Source organism: Gasterosteus aculeatus, chromosome X (genome assembly GCF_964276395.1).
Source record: "Gasterosteus aculeatus chromosome X, fGasAcu3.hap1.1, whole genome shotgun sequence".
Classification (NCBI taxonomy): domain Eukaryota; kingdom Metazoa; phylum Chordata; class Actinopteri; order Perciformes; family Gasterosteidae; genus Gasterosteus; species Gasterosteus aculeatus.
The window spans coordinates 2276253-2295545 of NC_135698.1; the positions used below are offsets into that span (position 1 = coordinate 2276253).

The 19293-nt window shown below is 44.2% G+C and overlaps 1 protein-coding gene across 3 annotated transcripts in view; it reads left to right on the top strand.

Moving 5' to 3' along the window:
- LOC120809345 (polypeptide N-acetylgalactosaminyltransferase 18) overlaps window positions 1–19293 on the top strand; it is a 94437-nt gene that overhangs the window by 51369 nt on the left and 23775 nt on the right. For 2 of the 3 annotated variants that reach the window (XM_040163070.2, XM_040163069.2), the window contains exons 5-9: window positions 5791–5988; window positions 8500–8614; window positions 12000–12185; window positions 12486–12623; window positions 15008–15103. In XM_040163070.2, coding sequence (XP_040019004.2) covers window positions 5791–5988; window positions 8500–8614; window positions 12000–12185; window positions 12486–12623; window positions 15008–15103 — 733 coding nt within the window. The remainder of the gene's footprint in view (window positions 1–5790; window positions 5989–8499; window positions 8615–11999; window positions 12186–12485; window positions 12624–15007; window positions 15104–19293) is intronic. The other variant, XM_040163071.2, reaches the window with a different exon arrangement.

A 19293-nucleotide genomic window follows, 5' to 3' on the forward strand; every position in this document is an offset into this window, starting at 1 on the left:
CAACACCTGTCCACAGGAAGGAAGGAAGCTTTTTAAAGGAAGAAATACAAATAGAAAACAGAACAAGAAGATACATCCATGACTAGTGGATGCATGACACAAGTAGGACGCAGAATAATGATGGGAAATCAAAACTAATAAAGTAATAACAGCAGCACTGGATGGGGTAGAATAGTAATGATGATAAAATCAAGCCATGGCCGGGTTAGGGTAATAGGGTAATAGGGTTAGGGTATTAGGGTAATAAGGTTAGGGTATTATGGTTAGGGTATTATGGTTAGGGTAATATGATTAGGGTAATATGATTAGGGTATTAGGGTTAGGGTAATAGGGTATTGGGGTAATAGGGTTAGGGTAATAGGGTATTGGGGTAATAGGGTTAGGGTATTAGGGTAATAGGGTATTGGGGTAATAGGGTTAGGGTAATAGGGTATTGGGGTAATAGGGTATTGGGGTAATAGGGTATTGGGGTAATAGGGTTAGGGTAATAGGGTATTGGGGTAATAGGGTATTGGGGTAATAGGGTTAGGGTATTAGGGTATTGGGGTAATAGGGTTAGGGTATTAGGGTAATAGGGTATTGGGGTAATAGGGTATTGGGGTAATAGGGTTAGGGTATTAGGATAATAGGGTATTGGGGTAATAGGGTATTGGGGTCATAGTAGTACAAATGTGACCAATGATGGTTGCAGTGTGTTCATTCCGACTGAGGAGCTCGATAACTGAACGCCCTGGCCTCCATCCTACTTTTTAAGACTCTAGGAACAAGTTACTCTGCATCTATGGACCAGCAAGGTGAGCCTGGAGCCTCCACAGATGCTGCTCTGTGTGTGAGGGGAAGGATTTTGAGAAGGAGCAAATGGTATATGTCTCTCTTCAGTCTTCAGGCTACTCAAAGCTTTAATCCTTCACCCATTCATTGGTGCGCCGTCACCACTGCGACAGCAGTGCACCAGTTCCCCCCCTGGCTGTGGGAGGGTGGTGTTCATGGGCCTCCGCCAAGGCCACCTGAGAAGTGGAGGTGGCAGGAGCGTCGTTAGGAGCCCGTTTGGCTTCCCTTAGCGGGGCACCGTGCTAATGAGAACATTACGGTGTAACGGGCCATTAAGCTGGTTTGTGCTGTTGGAAGCTGCTTTGCATTGGAAACCTCAGCTGTACAGAAAATTAGTTTGGTACAAAAACATTAAGGATAAAGATGTTTGTCATTTAGAGTCATTAGTCCATTCAGCAGCAACAACGTAAAATACCTAACTGATGTAAAACAAACAAGACATTAAATGAATCAATTATAAAAGATACACAGGCACCAATGGCTTTAAAGTGACAAGAGTGCTTTGTTAGTCTTGCTGGTCGTTTTGGTGTCCGGAGGGGGCCGGGTGGGGAGCTGGTGGAAACCTCTCTGGGGAAGAGCTGTTCATCAGGTCCCGTACCTTGTTTCTGAAGGCAGGGAGCCTCCAAATGACGCTGAGGTGTTCGTTTTTCTGATGAATGTACTAGTTTGCTAAATACTTTTACCTTTCACAATGACAGTCGACGGTACAATCTGCTGACACAGCAAACTGTGACCCATGTAGCTGAATACTTTATTACAGTGAGGGCAGGATGTAAACTAAATCTGTGTGCGTGTTAAAACTTCTCACCCGGATTTGTCTCTATAGTACGTAAAATGGGTTTGACTCCCTGGTGTAGATTCAGCTTCACCATCGGCTCTCTTGCATGACATTAGCTTTAGTGATGGATCATAGTAAAACAAAAAAACGTTTTCTCTGGATTTCCAGCAGATTATGTGAATTTACACTCAGAGAACAAACATGGTGACGCATGTACCGTTTAAAAAGTACTGGAACCCGAGAGCTGGACACCAAATACAGAATACAGGTGTAGTGAGTCTACTGGTAGTCAGCAAGGAGATCAGTCACTCAGGCAAACAAATCCAAGAAGGGTTCGGTAGAAAAGTCACAGTGAAAACAGGCATTAGACGATGCGTCAGAGCTTGGCAGCAACACACAAGACAACCCGGCAGGAAACAGGTGCTAGTGAGGGGACCTGACTAGTGACTAGAACTGACTAGTGAGGGGACCTGACCAGTGAGGGGACCTGAGTAGTGAGGGGACCTGACCAGTGAGTGGACCTGACCAGTGAGGGGACCTAACTAGTGAGTGGACCTAACTAGTGAGTGGACCGTGCTAGTGAGGGGACCTGACTAGTGAGTGGACCTGACTAGTGAGGGGACCTAACTAGTGAGTGGACCTGACTAGTGAGTGGACCGTGCTAGTGAGTGGACCTGACTAGTGAGGGGACCTAACTAGTGAGTGGACCTGACCAGTGAGGGGACCTAACTAGTGAGTGGACCTAACTAGTGAGTAGACCGTGCTAGTGAGTGGACCTGACTAGTGAGGGGACCTAACTAGTGAGGAGACATGACTAGTGAGTAGACCGTGCTAGTGAGGGGACCTGACTAGTGAGTGGACCGTGCTAGTGAGTGGACCGTGCTAGTGAGGGGACCTAACTAGTGAGTAGGCCGTGCTAGTGAGTGGACCTGACTAGTAAGGGGACCTAACTAGTGAGTGGACCTAACTAGTGAGTAGACCGTGCTAGTGAGGGGACCTGACTAGTGAGTGGACCGTGCTAGTGAGGGGACCTAACTAGTGAGTAGGCCGTGCTAGTGAGTGGACCTGACTAGTGAGTAGACCGTGCTAGTGAGTGGACCTGACTAGTGAGGGGACCTAACTAGTGAGGGGACATGACTAGTGAGGGGACCTAACTAGTGAGTGGACCTAACTAGTGAGTAGACCGCGCTAGTGAGGGGACCTGACTAGTGAGTGGACCGTGCTAGTGAGGGGACCTAACTAGTGAGTAGGCCGTGCTAGTGAGTGGACCTGACTAGTAAGGGGACCTAACTAGTGAGTAGACCGTGCTAGTGAGGGGACCTGACTCGTGAGTGGACCGTGCTAGTGAGTGGACCTGACTAGTGAGGGGACCTAACTAGTGAGGGGACATGACTAGTGAGGGGACCTAACTAGTGAGTAGACCGTGCTAGTGAGGGGACCTGACTAGTGAGTGGACCGTGCTAGTGAGGGGACCTAACTAGTGAGTAGGCCGTGCTAGTGAGTGGACCTGACTAGTGAGTAGACCGTGCTAGTGAGTGGACCTGACTAGTGAGGGGACCTAACTAGTGAGGGGACATGACTAGTGAGGGGACCTAACTAGTGAGTGGACATGACTAGTGAGTAGACCGTGCTAGTGAGTGGACCTGACTAGTGAGTGGACCGTGCTAGTGAGGGGACCTAACTAGTGAGTAGGCCGTGCTAGTGAGTGGACCTGACTAGTGAGTAGACCGTGCTAGTGAGTGGACCTGACTAGTGAGGGGACCTAACTAGTGAGGGGACATGACTAGTGAGGGGACCTAACTAGTGAGTGGACATGACTAGTGAGTAGACCGTGCTAGTGAGTGGACCTGACTAGTGAGTAGACCGTGCTAGTGAGGGGACCTAACTAGTGAGGGGACATGACTAGTGAGTGGACATGACTAGTGAGGGGACCTAACTAGTGAGAGGACATGACTAGTGAGTGGACATGACTAGTGAGGGACTGCCGAGGGAATGGCTGCAGGGGGGACGGACGTGAATTCCAGGTGAGTGCTGAGAAGCGTTGGACAGTAAACTAGGATGAAGTGGACACACACTGTTCTGGTGCGCTCTGTAACAGTGAGCAACGGACTTTCAAACTGATAATTATTTATAAAACGCTCAATAAAGGCGTTAATGAGTTAACGCGATAACGCTTTTTCGTGCCCAGTACTCGTGTTTATATACTTTAGTTCTGCCTTTGTTTCACGGTGGAACTTTTCATAGTTTTGCTCCTGCATTTCCATGTATTTTATATCCTTCACAACTTGTATTAACAATATTAACACACATATATAATATATATATATATATATATATATATATATATATATATATATATATATATATATATATATATATATATATATATACATATATATTAAGTGGACTCTTCATCGCCTCTTTAAAGCCCACTGACAGCTCTGTGTACTTGTGAATCGATTCAACAGCAGGAAACCTAATAGCGATTCACAGGCTGTAGTGTTTGGTTTCTGTGCTGTAGTGTTTTCTCGCCCGTCAACACGTACACACAAATACATAACACATCATAGAACCCCCACAAACCGCCCACATTGGGCCACAGAGGGCTTTTGGTATAAGACCAATGAATTCATTATTCTCAGGAATACAAAAGAGCTCAGCTGCATGAACACTGTTCTTTCCTACATCTCGTTAGAAACGTACCCATTTCTTACACGTATTATTTGTGTTCAAATTTATTGTGTCCTGTTTATTGATTATTTCCTTTTTGAAGTGTTGTGTCATGTCATTTGATGCCCACGATACAAACAGGATACGTGGTGATGGTATAATGGGAATTCATTGTTATTCTTTTGTTCTTACAGACACAAACATTTCTCAAAAGCAGTAAATGCTCCACAAACATGTTCACACAAATCTTTCCCTTATCGCATAAATATCACTCTTTAGAAAGGATAACTAATGATTAGTTATTAGTACTGCCATTATCATTATTTGAGTTAACTTAAGTGATACAGTGCATGTATTTATATCTGTACTCTAATAATGTTAATAATAAAATAATAAGATCACACACAGTCCCATCTCACATCTGTCCACTTGAACCTGATCATTCTACCTGAGGGTACAGAGGGACTGATTGATGCTCTTTCCATCCCTCTCTCATGTACTTCGATGGCATTGTCCTTCCCATATTACTTAAGGAGGCCATTCAAGTAGTTTGACCTTCTCCGCTCGAACGTCTACCGCTGTCTTTCCCCTCGAGCATGACGATGATGAAACCTTAGCCGAGTGCATCCGCATGCCGCTGGAAGCCGCCCTCCCACCGCACTGTAGGCCCGTGTTGTGGTGTCACATAGGCAGTGAGATGGACGCTGATCTGACGTTTCCCCCTTTAAAGAACATTAGACCGTGCGATGTCTCCTGGGAGCACTATTAAACTCATTCTAGACTAATGGATGAGCACGTCAAGAGGAATTTGATCTTTGGCAGTTGATGGGAAAACGTAGTGTTTGCAACACAGGTTGTGCCGGGATACTAACTCGCCCACTGCGTTGGAGGTGGTAGACGATGGTTTAACATGCACATTTCAGGACATTTCTTACTTCTGATAATAATGTGAGGAGGTGGCTGCTTCTGGGCCTTCTGCACCCAGACTTTTATGTGTGGAACAAGCTGCAAGTGCTCATAGGAGCTTCATGCCACTAGCGGAGAGGAAACTAATGTGGCAGTTTTTTTCTTCCATTGCCCAGCTGGAATGAGACATCATTCTCTATATCCTGCCACTGATGCCTTTCTTGTGGGCCATCTGGATGGCGACATTGGACCAGGTGGGAGACGGTTGCTGGCTCTTAACTCGATGGGCCGCAGCGACCGAAGGAAGATTTGTGGGCACAGGAGGCGGAGCCAGAAGTCGCGCTGTTATCAAAAGAATAAAACTGTGTATTTTCTCATTTCATTTAATACGGTTTTCCCAAACATTCCAAACGGAATGTATATCTATACTTAAATCTATGGATACATATTGTGTCAAACTTTGAGACGTTCAGCTGTACAGATGGTTTAACTTTCATCTGTTATTTCCGTTTTCATTTGGACAGTTTCTCAAGTTACGTTGAATCTGATGTTGAATTATCATAGCGTGCTCTCCAACATTCTGTCTGTGCTGTGTCATCCCAAAGGGCAGAACCGATACTGCAGCGAATAAAGGAGAACCGGACCCGGGTGGTGTCTCCATCCTTTGACAACATCAAGTACGACACCTTTGAGATTGAGGAGTATCCGCTGTCTGCTCAGGGCTTCGACTGGGAGCTGTGGTGTCGATACCTCAACCCACCAAGGTCTTGGTGGAGCCAACACAACCACACCGCCCCTATCAGGTAATGCAGGAACTACTTTGTTCCAACTCCCACAGGGTGCACCCTCTATGGGACTTGGTGAATAATAGTCTCCTCCTTTGAGACTCCATTTGCATTAATAAAATTGTCCATGAGCACACAGTAAGAAAGGCAGCACACATGGCTGATGTTACTCCCCATTTAGATGGTCCAGCATCTTCCCAGCCTAAGACCTCTTGCCCACCGTCTCAGACTGATTTAATCAGCAAAATGGAAAATCTGATCCAGGGAGTTGAGACGGCTGTGATGTCTTTGTGATGTCTCTAGCCAATGTGGCCTCTGAAGAAAGGACCTGAATGACCACCTGGGAGCCCCCTGAGCCATGGAGGAGCTCCTACGATTGATTTGATTAATCAATAAGCTCTTTGGACAGATTAATCACAGCTCAGCCGCTACCTGCTGCCCGTTCACAGTAAGCAGGGGGGCACTTTGATGGCATAGAGCCCCCATGCCTACCTATGAGAATGTTGCTGTTTTTTTGGCTTGGCAGCTCTTCACTCATCCTCTAACACAATTTCATGGTCATCATACAGCTGCACGTTGGAATGAATGGATGAACAGGACACCTAGACTTCTCTAACGTCCCTTGGCTGTTTTTTGGCATGCGGTTTTCCCAGGAGGAGATAGATCACCTCTCTGTAGATATTTATGCCCTTTTGCAGAAACAGGCTGTATCGGTCTGCCAAAACTGACAGCAGACAGGATTTGAAAAAAGACGGGAGAGTTTAGACCCACTTTGAATTTCTGTGTCTTGAACTAATGCATTTCCTGCAACGCGTTCCTTTATGCTTCCATCAAGCTGCTACTGGAACTGGCCCAGCAAGGACATTCAGTCCAAACTGATTTATACTCCAAAATACAGAACATTTTTGCATGTCCTCCAGCACCTTGTACTCCTGAGTGTGTGCGTGTGTGTGGGGGGGGGGGTTGTGTGGGTGTATGACGGTGAGGAAGAGGTGCACAACAATGGCCTATTTCACAGACTGGACCGATTTTGCAACAATTTGGATGTGAGGTTCAGAACTCACATAGTCTCTGAAAGTTGGCAAGATTCCAGTATTGGAGAGCACGGGTGACCACCTCATACTGGGGGGGGGCTGACCCCTACCAGCCCACCAGAGGCGTCACATTTTAGGTGGTGAAGCTGATTTGGCTGTGAGTTTATGGAAGAAGGCTCGGTCCCCTGTCTTGTGTAATTTGGTCAACTGTTTTCAGTTGTCGGTTTAAAAGTGGACGCAGCAGCCGTTTCTTACTGTCATGAAGGTTTTGGTCACAGACCAGTATTTGCCCCCCCCCCCCCCCACCCCCCCTCTCATGAAGAGGTTCACACAGGGGGTCAGGAGGAAAATTCAAAGCCATATAAAAAATTGAGTATTCCGCGCAACCCCAAATCCCGTTGAGTGCGATGTCATAAGTAGCAGTGGGTGGCTGATCACTACTCACCACTAATACAGCACTTTAATGAGAGGTACACTGTGTACAGTCATTGCCCATGCACTCAAATAGACATATTGATAGTTCTTCAATACCATTAGCCAAGAAAACTACCAATATGAACAAAAGCTTTAGGCATTTTACAGTTTTTCGAGGAGAACCAGATGACCTGAAGGGTTTAAATTTTAAACATTAGCTGGTTTGTAGCTCACAACACATTTCCCTTTTCCACTGCAGCAGATGATTGAAATCCTCATTAGGTAATCCTGTGAGCAATGTATTGCAGTAGTCAAGCAGAATGGGAATAAATGTTAAAGCATAAAAAGCTCCGTACCATTTGTGATTCTGAAAAGTTCTGTCCCTATCCAGAATGACGCCTTTGTTTTCCAGAAACAATTGAAAGGGGATTTGCACACATGCACTTTCTGCTGATAACTTTACGCTCACATATGTTACTAAAAATGACTTAATTAGCAGTTTTGTATAATACCAATATTCTATGCCCATTAGAGACACATAACTAACAATAGACAGTACAATGTAAATGGATTAAGACTAATTGAACTTAAGGAAGTGTAAATTCATTACATCCCAGAAAATATGTATACATGCTGTTAAGTTACAGTAGTCTGCTATAACGGTTAAATGACGTCATTAACTGTTAAATAGCAGTTAATAAAAAAAAAAAAATTACAATTGTCTAGCTCTTGTCTAACTCTTTTGGATTCAGTTTGATGTTGATGAAGAAGATGGTTCCTCAAAATGTCCCGAATATGTGGTGTTAGCTGAAAGCATCATTTTGACGGCTGAATCATTTCCAAGCACAACGTGCTGCATACGTTACAAAGAAATGCAATGGCTAATTCTCAGAGCATATATATGCACCATACATAAAAGGTACATCTGAAGGGCCCGGTGTGGGGATAACTGTGTCCTAAGAGTGGGCGCGTGTCTTGAAGAATATTTGTATCTGAACGTAAGTGCGTAATGCTTTGACTTTGTACAAAACATGTTCTACCACTTTTCTCTGACGCTGTCTATTTTCACCCTGTATTTTAGGAGCCCTGCTTTGATTGGCTGCTTTGTGGTCGATAGGAAATACTTTGAGGAGATTGGCCTGCTGGATGAAGGCATGGAAATATACGGTGGAGAAAACGTGGAGCTAGGCATCAGGGTGAGTCGGCCTGAGGACCTGCATCCTTCTGCTCCCACGACCCAACTACCACACGCCCGCACTAGACAGCGCCGTTCAGGGTCATTCGTGTAGCGGCATAAACCATCCAGCCACACTCCCAACGGTCAAGCAAACATGTACAGCATTTCAAAAAGAAGAATGACCTTTCCTGGACAGAATGTGGGCTTTATCAGTCATTCACGATACTCGTTTCTAATGTTTTTAAAACTGCCAGGTGGCATTGTCATTTAATGTAGGCTTAAAATAAATTTTTCATTCAAAATGTACTTGTTGCACATAAGAGAATTTGTCTAGGTGATTGGTGCGATATAAGAATAAAATAAAAATAAGAAAAATGACATAAATATATAAAAGCAAAAAGGAACAATATAAACAAAAAAAACACTGTGCAAGTGTCTGCGTAGTGTCTATGAGACCAGCTGAAGCAGTTTCTGTGGCCTTGATGGACCTCAGCCTCCTGCCTGATGGAAGGGGCTCAGAGGGTTTGTGGGGTCGGCTACACTCTTTCTTTCCCGCCTGGAGGCAAACGAGTCCTGCAGGGACGGCAGATTGCAGCAGATCACCCTCTCTGCAGAGCGGATGACCCGCTGCAGCCTGCCCTTGTCCTTGGCTGTGGCTGCAGCGTACCAGACGCTAATGGAGGAGCAGAGGATGGACTCAATGATGGCCGTGCAGAATTTTTTGGTTATTCCAATTTTTTTTCTATTTTCTGACAAAAAAGTGTAGTAATAATAAAACTGACATTACTAGTCCTACTGCTATGACACAAACTTCTAATAGTATTCATACTCGTACTAATATTACAACTACTACTACAGATTCTAATATGGCTACTACTGCTATTTTTTTAATACGACAGTTATTTCAACTGCTACTACAACCACTACAGCCATTGATACGACTACCACTATTTTCTACTAGAATACTTCTTAGTAGATCTATCAACTACTAAGACCACTTTAACGCTACTGCTACTACTTTTACTGCTGCAACTATAATAAAAAATCAAATTGTTTAGCTTCCATCTTTTCCTGTATTGTAGTATAAGGAAGTTAAGCTTTTTTGACAGTTATACATTAAAACTATGCATTTTCTATTTTACAATGAACCTACTTAGATACTAGAAACACTTATGTGCACAATAAGTACATGCCAATTTTTGCTAGAGTAACAGACTGCATGCAAGAGAGACCTTTGCCGATCGCTTATGTAAATCAGCGGTGGTATTTTGACAGAAAGAGTTCAGCACGTGTGTCTCAAGGGCATTGCTCAAACTATTTCATTTTGAGTTCAAGGTTTAAGTCAGAAAACAGCCACTCGTTCTTTCCTCATCTCCCTCATACCAAACACAGAAGCCTTTTGTTATCAGCAATGTCATTTTCTTCTTTTCTGCAGGAGTGCACGCTCCTATTGTGATAAAGATTGCTTTCATGAAACTTCATTTGCACTGTGGCAATATATTGTGCATGTTTTAAATTCACATTGCCCAATGGAGTCATTCATCATGATTGACGGCCGTCATCTGCATGATTTATATTCAGTGTGGCTGCACACTGTATATAATCCTGCAGGTTTATTGTTGGAATGCTGATTCGGCATTCTTAGAATTGTTATACCTCTTCTACTTCTACTTTCTTCTCTACGTTTATTGGTTCATTTCAGCTACACGTCAATCTATTCAGCTACGTACATGCTGGCTATGACTTTCTACCTGTTAGACTTTTTCATATATTCAACTGTTCTTTAAATTTTCTTTCAAATGATTCTAATGATAGAATTTTTTCTCTAATCTTCTAACTTCAATTTTCAAATTCCCATTTCAGCCAGACACCATTTACACTTTAAAATGTTTACACCTTTTTCAAATGATTCAGCATTTTGTACGTATCTTTAACTTTTTTGAATGTATCTTCAACTTTTTGAATATCACTGATTATGTTTCATTAGGTTTTTCAGACCAATTCTGAGATGTGCATTGGGTGTGTATGTGGCAGGCTCGAGTGGGGACTTTGGAGTGGAATTTGGTTCAATAAATATTTTGTCAACTTTTACACAATTTTTGGATAAACGTGAAGTTTTCAGGTGGAAGTCACTACACTCTCTCCTTTGGATGTACGCCTTTACAATCTCTACTTAATGCTTCACACTCTCTCTCTTTGGCCTCACTGCCCTTTTTTTCCTCATCTTATTGACTCCCCATGCAGACCCACACGTACGCGTCACAGATTGTTATGCAGCTCATTCTATAACCACGGGTTCTAAATCCTTTCTTGAGAATGTCGAGGTGTTTCTGAGGGAAGCGTGTATTATCTGTATTTGGCAGTAGCTGGCGCCTGGGCACCGGGCCAGGTGTACAGCTTTACTGGTGTTCTGTGGTAGCTCTTTGCTTTGAAAGGATGAAGGTAAGCAGGGATTATACAAAACAATGAAGTGCAGGACTAGAAAACGGAGAACAGGCACTTGTGTTCAGCATTGCAGCTCCTGCCATGTCAGCACACTGAGATCCAAAAAGGTGCCCGCTGCAGATTTCTGAGCAGCGCTATCAAGGAAATGAGCAAGGTTTACGTGTTGGCATGTTAAAGCATCAGTTGACATAACTCTTACATTTCAGATTGTTAAAACACCACGGCGATCCGGGCAAATGGAAGCACTGAAAGATGTTGAAGCGGGAATTTCGAGAGAGAGAAAAAGCGGAGCAGCTGAAGTTTATACATGAATTATTAGGTTTGAATGCAATCTGGTCCCTTGGCCATTCCCGGCGCTCAGTTACCTGAGCATACTTCTGCTTTCATACCTGTCAAACTGTACACTGGATCACAAATCAACACAGGCCTGCAAGATACAACTGGGCCCTTCTGTGTCAAAACCTTTTGGATATGCTATTTGACACAAAAAGCACAAAATAATGTTGTAAGTGAATTTTGGTAACATATCAGGTTACACCTGAGCTCTATAATGTGTTAATTAAACAAGCTTATTGTGAGTTATGATTTCAGTGTCCGTCTTGATTGCTCAATACAGGTTTATGAATCATCAGTTGATGATTTATGGAAAGCCTATATCCAATTATTGATGATGTTCGACAACATATAAACCCTCACAAATAATAAAAAGGTCCTGGGTCCACATCCCCACTTTGGCATTCAAAAAAGGCAACATAATTGCCAGCTTGGTGGACATACATTTCATATACATTCCATATCCTTGATTACTTTATTTTTAGAAACCCATTCAAACATCAATCAAATTTGGACATTTCTAGTTATTGAGCCCTAAATGGTTTAATGCCTAAGGGGATTTCAGCGGGTGAAAATGTAATGATGTAGCATCAACTGTTGGCTCTTTTTGTGAATGTGCAACACAGGTGTGGCAGTGCGGCGGCAGCGTGGAGGTGCTGCCCTGCTCCAGGATTGCCCACATTGAGCGCGCCCACAAACCCTACACGGAGAACCTGGCGGCCCACGTGCGGCGTAACGCTCTGAGGGTGGCTGAGGTCTGGATGGACCAGTACAAGAGCCACGTCTACATGGCCTGGAATGTTCCGCTGCAGGTACACGGACAGCACACCGCCACGTTTAGTGGCGTGGGTGTAATTGGGCGCATTGTGCGTCGCGGTCAGGTGCACAGACACACAGAATGCAACAAAACATCTAAGAGGAGTTCTGCTTTCACATGTGCTCAGGTTACCAGGAAAAGGAAAATGGCTTTAATCAGTTCATGTTTGGAATTTGAACTACTTATCCATTAGAGATTCTAACTAATAAACCACACACCAAAGATGCTTCCAATGCAGATGCTAGAGTGCAGGTATTGTAAACTCAGATGTGTTTGTACTTATTTCCCTCCCTAGAAGTCAGGAATAGACATTGGGGACATCACTGAGAGAAAGGCCCTGCGATCCAGACTCCAGTGCCGACCGTTCAGCTGGTTCCTTTCCAACATCTACCCTGAACTCCGGTCCTACAGCAACACGGTTGCTTACGGAGTGGTGAGTTTATTTTTTTCCTTAAATCTCAAGATTCCCGTTCTCCGGTCTGCGGCCTTGATCCCAGCCGATTATTTATCATTATGCTGAGAGCTCTTCCTATTCACCGGATGCAGGAGCCCACAGCTGGACAAACAATACCCAATAGATGCTCACTTTCGCTGGGCAGGAGAAGAAATATAGACTAAAATGAATCTTCATCTATTGTGGCAGGTTACGAGCAAATAAAGGGTTGGATCCGGTTTTAGTTTGGCTTGGTTTGTAACACATTGTATTCAGAGGACTCTGGATATAAATTGGCCCAACAAGTTCGAACGAGCAGAACTTGGAATTGAAATAGGAATCTTAAATGATGATATTGCACCAACGCACCAACCGCCAGGACAAATTCCTTGTATGTTTGACATATTTTGGCAATAAATGTTTCCTGATTCCTGATTGTAGGCGATTAGTACCATTATTGGTCATTGGGGGCTTAAATTCCCGGGAGCTGGTACGAGATATGACCATTCTCGGCCCTGTAGCCGTCACATCTTGTCCAGTTCGAACCCAAACGCAGACTACACAGGGTTGGTGGTGACGAAGTGAGTATTTATTGGATGTATTCCAGACGTGTAGACAGGGGGATACCGGCGATGAGGCGATGTGGTGGGAGGTTCTGGTTGCCAGGCAGGAGTGACGGGAAATCCAGGTGTGGACGTGCCAGAGGCACCGGTGATCCTGGACCTCCGGCTTTGTACTCGTCGCCCAGCAACCCGAACAAGTTACGTTGAGAAGCACAAAACAGACTCAAAGAGCTGGGATCGTGGCAATAACCAGGAACTGTGCACAAATACTTTTGTAGAGATACAACTCCTATGACCTTTTGGAAAAGCCACAGACTAAACACTGAAAAATCCCTAAAATAATCCCCTTCCCTATTCAATTTGAGAAACTGCGAGGAATTCAATGAGCTTATTTGTTATTTGAAGAGTTGTATGGTTGGCCCGAACATTTCCTAATAACATATCGAACTGTCAAAATACCACTCGCATAAAATAAAAAATAAAATATTGCAGTATTTCAACCTACAAAACGAAACCTTTCCACTAATACGGCGTCTAATATGTCATATAGGCTTTTATTGAAAGGCTGAACCTTTTTTTTATCCCTCCTCTGCTTGACTAGTCCTCTCGTCAGCGCAGGCTGCGGGAGGACTTTGCGTGATTGAAAAATGGACAGTAACCTGTCGAAGGATGAGCATATTCATCCAGTCTCATTCGAACCCTATAACCTGAACAGCGATCTAGTCATGGTTACCGGTCTTCTGAGCGCCTGAATGCAGTCTGAAAATATTCATTATTTCTGCTTTAATCCACTGAAAGTCTGTTACTGGGGGGAAACGGAAGCAGCGGTTGGATGTGGAAAAGGGGGGAGGGGGATGGGCGGGTGGGGGTGTCGTACTACTCCGAGATAAGCAGCCTGAAAGGAGCCGACAGCTGTAGTGTCACCTCTGGGGTCTGTTGTTCCATTTCAATCACAGTGCGAGCTGGAGAGAACTGTTGACTGTTGACAGCACTGAGCGCGTGCGAGGGCTCGGCTCTGATTGACATGCACGCGTTGCCACTGGGACGTCTGAGAGATGTGCACATGAAGTTTACATATTTGACAAACACAAATTCTCACAGGAGATCGCAGTTGGAGAGCGTTCCACAACGTGTGAATGTTTTTATGTGTGTGCTTAGCGGTAATTATCTAATTAATTATCACGTTACTTTTAAACAGTATTCCTATTAAATATCATCCTGTTAATAAAAACAAGACGTTGTTATTTAACATATCTATGAAACGTTTGTAGCATTAATTAACAACTTGCATTTTAATATAATGAAATACTCGCTCCTGCAGCACAATATCTACGCTAATATATAGTGGCACCGCTTTTCTGTTTTGTATAAAAGCTACCCGGGATAAATGGGGGACAGACAGAGATTTATTTAGTAAAGCAAACAGCCATTGGTGCCACTGAAAGCCTTGATGAGACTATTGAGCTGACGGAGATTAAGAGGCATTCTATTCAAATCAGCTCTTTTTAAAGACTTAAGAACGCTGTGCAGGAAGCTAAACTTCACCTCCACACAATCCAAAAGGCAGCCGTGTCGTTCCAGCGCTCTGAACGTGCGCCGCACGCTGCGTCTCGCCCGTGTTCGCCGGGATTGACGCCCAGTGAAGAAAAGCAATTGGTTTAATAATGACGCAGATGTGAGGCCTAAAAGGTTCCCTTCTTCTCTTGCTTTTCCCGTTTGCATTGTGCCATCGTTAGTTACGTGTTCGCTTGTTACCTCCCCTCTGCCGATCACCCATCACCCATCCCATTTTCACCCGTCTTATCTCTCCGGTTTTTCTAGTTGAAGAACAATCTGAGAGACAACCTGTGTTTGGACCAAGGACCCGACACTGACAATGTTCCCATCATGTACCAGTGTCATGGCATGACACCGCAGGTCAGTCGCCTCACTTACTCTTTACTGACTTAGTTGTCTGCAAATGGGGGATTCATAGAAAGCTATTATTAGATAATATCGCGCTATAGTTTCAGAAACTGTCTGGGTAGTGAGAAAGCATCGACGTAGACATTGGGACATATGAACAGGCTGTTAAAACAACTTTCTTTTGTAAAGAGTTATTGTGAATGATAAAACAAAAGGTTTGTTATAGACACGCTGGTGGGGCTGCAGGACAAACATACAGCAAAACGTTCTGATTAAATGCCAACATCCCATAGCTCACATCACATGAGCGCTACTGTCACAACCAACTGTCCTGATTGGACAACAATGTATCACCGACAAGAGATCAAACCACTCCAGCCAATTAATGCCATCTAAAATCACACAGTGATCGCACTAGACCAACATGTAGACCAGCAAAGGACGATGCTGAAGCTCTCTGAGCGTCAAATAGACACTAATAAGTAAGCTAATTAGACCAGGTACCTAAAAGGATGCGCTAACAAACAGCTAATATATCACTATGCTGGAATAATGCGGCTTCGTCATGTGCCTTCTGTACAGTGAAAGGTTTCAGCTCTTGCTGCTGAAATATCTAGAGAGTTGTCATCCAGACATTCGGGCAGATCAACGTCTCCATCCGCCTCCCGAAGGCCATTTACTTCTTCGGGGCCGTAAAAGCAGCCCTAATTGTCCATTTGATGGAGGCACTGAAAAACATCCAAGGGACTGTGACTGCCTATTTCCCCCTCTCTCAGCGCGGAAAGGCCCTGTAGCGTGATTCAATTAAGAACTCACATTTTACTCTCTGCCTGCCATAGAGAAGCTTGCATAATCACAAATAAATGTCCACTACTACCAATCTAGACATCGAAAAGAGCCTTTTAATGGCAGGCCAAGCTTTGCCTCCATTCAGGGCAAAGGGCAACAGATTCCGCCTTTCTTTCTGGGTCATACTATGCAATATAGCATCAGCTTAAACAGGCGTTAGCTGCAATAAGAGTTATTTTGAGGTATTAATGACCAAATAATTGATGCGCTGGTTTTTGGGGAGGAATTTCATCTAGCAAGACATCGTTTAGCCTCTATGCCGTACCGTTTATTCAGAAAACGGGTATTTTGGGGCTTTACGAGGATAATTGAAGATAGCAGCTGAATATCATTGCACAGTGCGGATCTGCCAAGGGAACTAATCACTTAGCAGGAGATTTTATGCTATTCCTTGTTCACCGACTATAGAGGGATTAGAGGATGTTGCTATAACAGATACTGTATCCTCGCCTCTCTTTGCATTGGCCAAATTCATTTTCCCCTCTCTGGGACAAACCGTGCTCCAAGTGACACACGGTAAAACGAACAACAAAATAAATCGGATTTATTGCATTAGTGAATGTCATGTTAAGGAGACATCCAGGACAAGCAGCCTTTAGGATGCAGAGCAACAAGAAGCAGGATCCATTTCACCGCTGACATCAAAGACCAGAATATTCCTCTGGTCTTTTCTTTTCCACTTACATGTTTTAATCATGTGGAGTATCTTGTGTAATGTTATTCCCCACTCTCCCCATATTCCCCATTCTGATCCTTTAATCTTGATCAGTCCAGTCCTTATTATCTCTGGGTCTTCTGCCTCCTGAACACAATTACTGCATTTGTGTGTGTGTGTGTCCAACCGGATGGGTGAATATGGCTTTGGATACGTAATTCATTGTTAAAAGGTCAATGATGCATAATGTTCCTCCATTTCCTTTTCAACCACTTGACAGTTGAGGAACAACAAGAGTGAGGGATTTGTGTAGTATTATGTTGTATCATGAAAAACGCTCCGAAACGCACGCCTTGTTCATGGGACGTTCACGACGGTGGCCCATCGAGTAGAGAAGGTGCGCCGGGAACTGCCAGGTTCGAGTCCCGGCTGCTCCATGTCCCATGGCGAAGTGTCCCTGAGCAAGACAACTAACCCCCAATTGCTCCCCGGGGCGAAAATGTAAAAAGCCGTGGGGTCGAAAACGACTTTGGATAAAAGCGTCAGCTAAATGACCTGTAATGTAATAATAGTGATTAAAAGTTGGCACTTGGGACAAACCTGAACCCTCAGAAAAGGGCATTTTTCACTTGTTGCCTTCAAAGTACCCAATGAAATGGAAATAACCAGACCTAAAACTGGAGTCTACAATCTTTACAACTTGCATTTCTATCTTTCTGAGGGCCCTGTTTGAGTATTTTTTGCAGAATGAGGACACCCTCAAACGTTTCCGCTTCTTCAGGAGGCTATTTTAGCTTTTAAAGAAAGTATTTTGCTATTAATGTAGTGAACCAGAGTTCTCTCAAGTAGAAATATAAATATGTTATGTGTACATTGGCATGCCCTTCACGTGTAAGCGGGGGGGGGCTTGGTGTCTCACTGAACTTTTAAGTAATTAAAAGCTGTGGAGGTTTAGAAAACTGACAGGATCTTGATCGAAGAACAATTCAAAAAAAGATTCACACTTTGAAATATGTCCTATTTAGAAAAGGAAAAGGCTTTTGAGCAAAAGTGACTTTTCCTACTTCACAGAAAACATGGAAAAAGTGTATTAATGACTTAAAATAGAGCTATTTCACCGGGGGTTCAGTTCGACACAAAGGAAACACAAACCAACTTGAAAACCTTGACGAATAGAATGTGTGTGGGCTTGTCAGGGAAACCCCATTACTAATCTTTCTAAAACTTTTGACAAAATGTATCTGTAAAAAATAGAGTTTGTCGATCTCTGTTCATCAGTTGGAAGAACAACATTCCGCCACCTTCCGTATTTATGAGCCCGCCGGTTATTTTCACGGCTCATTCAAAGATTGTCATGGCACGGAGTAATCCATTTTCAAAATGACTGACTGACCAGTCTGATCAGTGTACGACAGCCTAATTGTCTCTCTCTCTTGGTTGGTGGTTGGGAGCATAGTGAGCTGGGCCTCACTTCTAAAACCTTGCGTAGGATTTGCGGCGGAAGTGGCGTACGGATGAAACGTACGCACGGAGATACCCAGACTTATAAAACGTCCTGCGCAGTTTTCCCTTAATAAATCACAATCACTTCTAAATGCAGCGCAGCTTTTGCGGCTTCATGTCACGCCCATAGTTCGCCCATATAAGGTCTGTGGAACGCCCACAAATGAATATTCATCGATTGCGAAATCATGACAAACACTGAGAGGAAAACGAAGAAACGTAACTTCACTGAGTGTGAAGTGGAAACGTTCATTGGTGAGGTGGAAAGGAGGAGTAAGATGCTCTTTGGAGGACACAGTGTGGACATCACTGACGCCAAAGAGGCACCACGGCAACGCTGCAGCCTCACAACCTCGGACCGTGGCCCAAATAAAGAAAAAATGGTCTGACATCAAAGTGGATGCAAAACAGTGTTTGATGTGGGGGGGGGGGGAGGACACCGGAGCTGGCCCTCTTGATGAGAGACTGGCGGCAATGGATTGGGGATCCGGGACAGGGTCTGGGCCAACATCGGCGTCAGGGGGGGTCGAGGCACGTTTGGAAGCCGTCATTACGCATTGTGACGCATCGTGGCATTTTATTACCGTCCATCTGATTGCATCTGGCAAGCAACAGCTGTGTGTTGAGGATGAATTGCATAACATGCCGATATTATTGCAGAACATATTTCACTTTTCTTTTTGAAAATGTGTATTTCTGTTTGTTTTACGCTGCAGATCGATCAAACGGCTGTTCGTGGCATTTCTTTTACACAACAGTCTAGTTTTACACACAATTGCGTGTTTCTTGCATTTGCTGACGGTTCTTATTTCACCCGTTTTTGTGCGTACGCATGAGTCCGAGCTTGCGTGAAGGACCGCACATTTTTCGTCCCACAGTGTCTCAACTCAGACAAGAGACCCAAACGCAGACGTGAGGAATATTAAATGAGGAATTCGGGCAGGCAGTGTCGTTGTCGGAGCCAGGCAGGGGTCAGTACACGGGGAATCTCTAGAACCAACTGGGAACTACGAGGATACAACGCTGGTAAGACCTGGTGAAACACACCAGACGAACTGGCTACAAGAACAGGGAGAAGACGCAGGTTATATGCCCAAGGGATAATTGACAAACAGGGAACACCTGGTGTGGGGGGAGACCGGGGGAAAACGGGTGAACACAATTAGGGCGTGACACCAGAGTACGATCTGAGAGG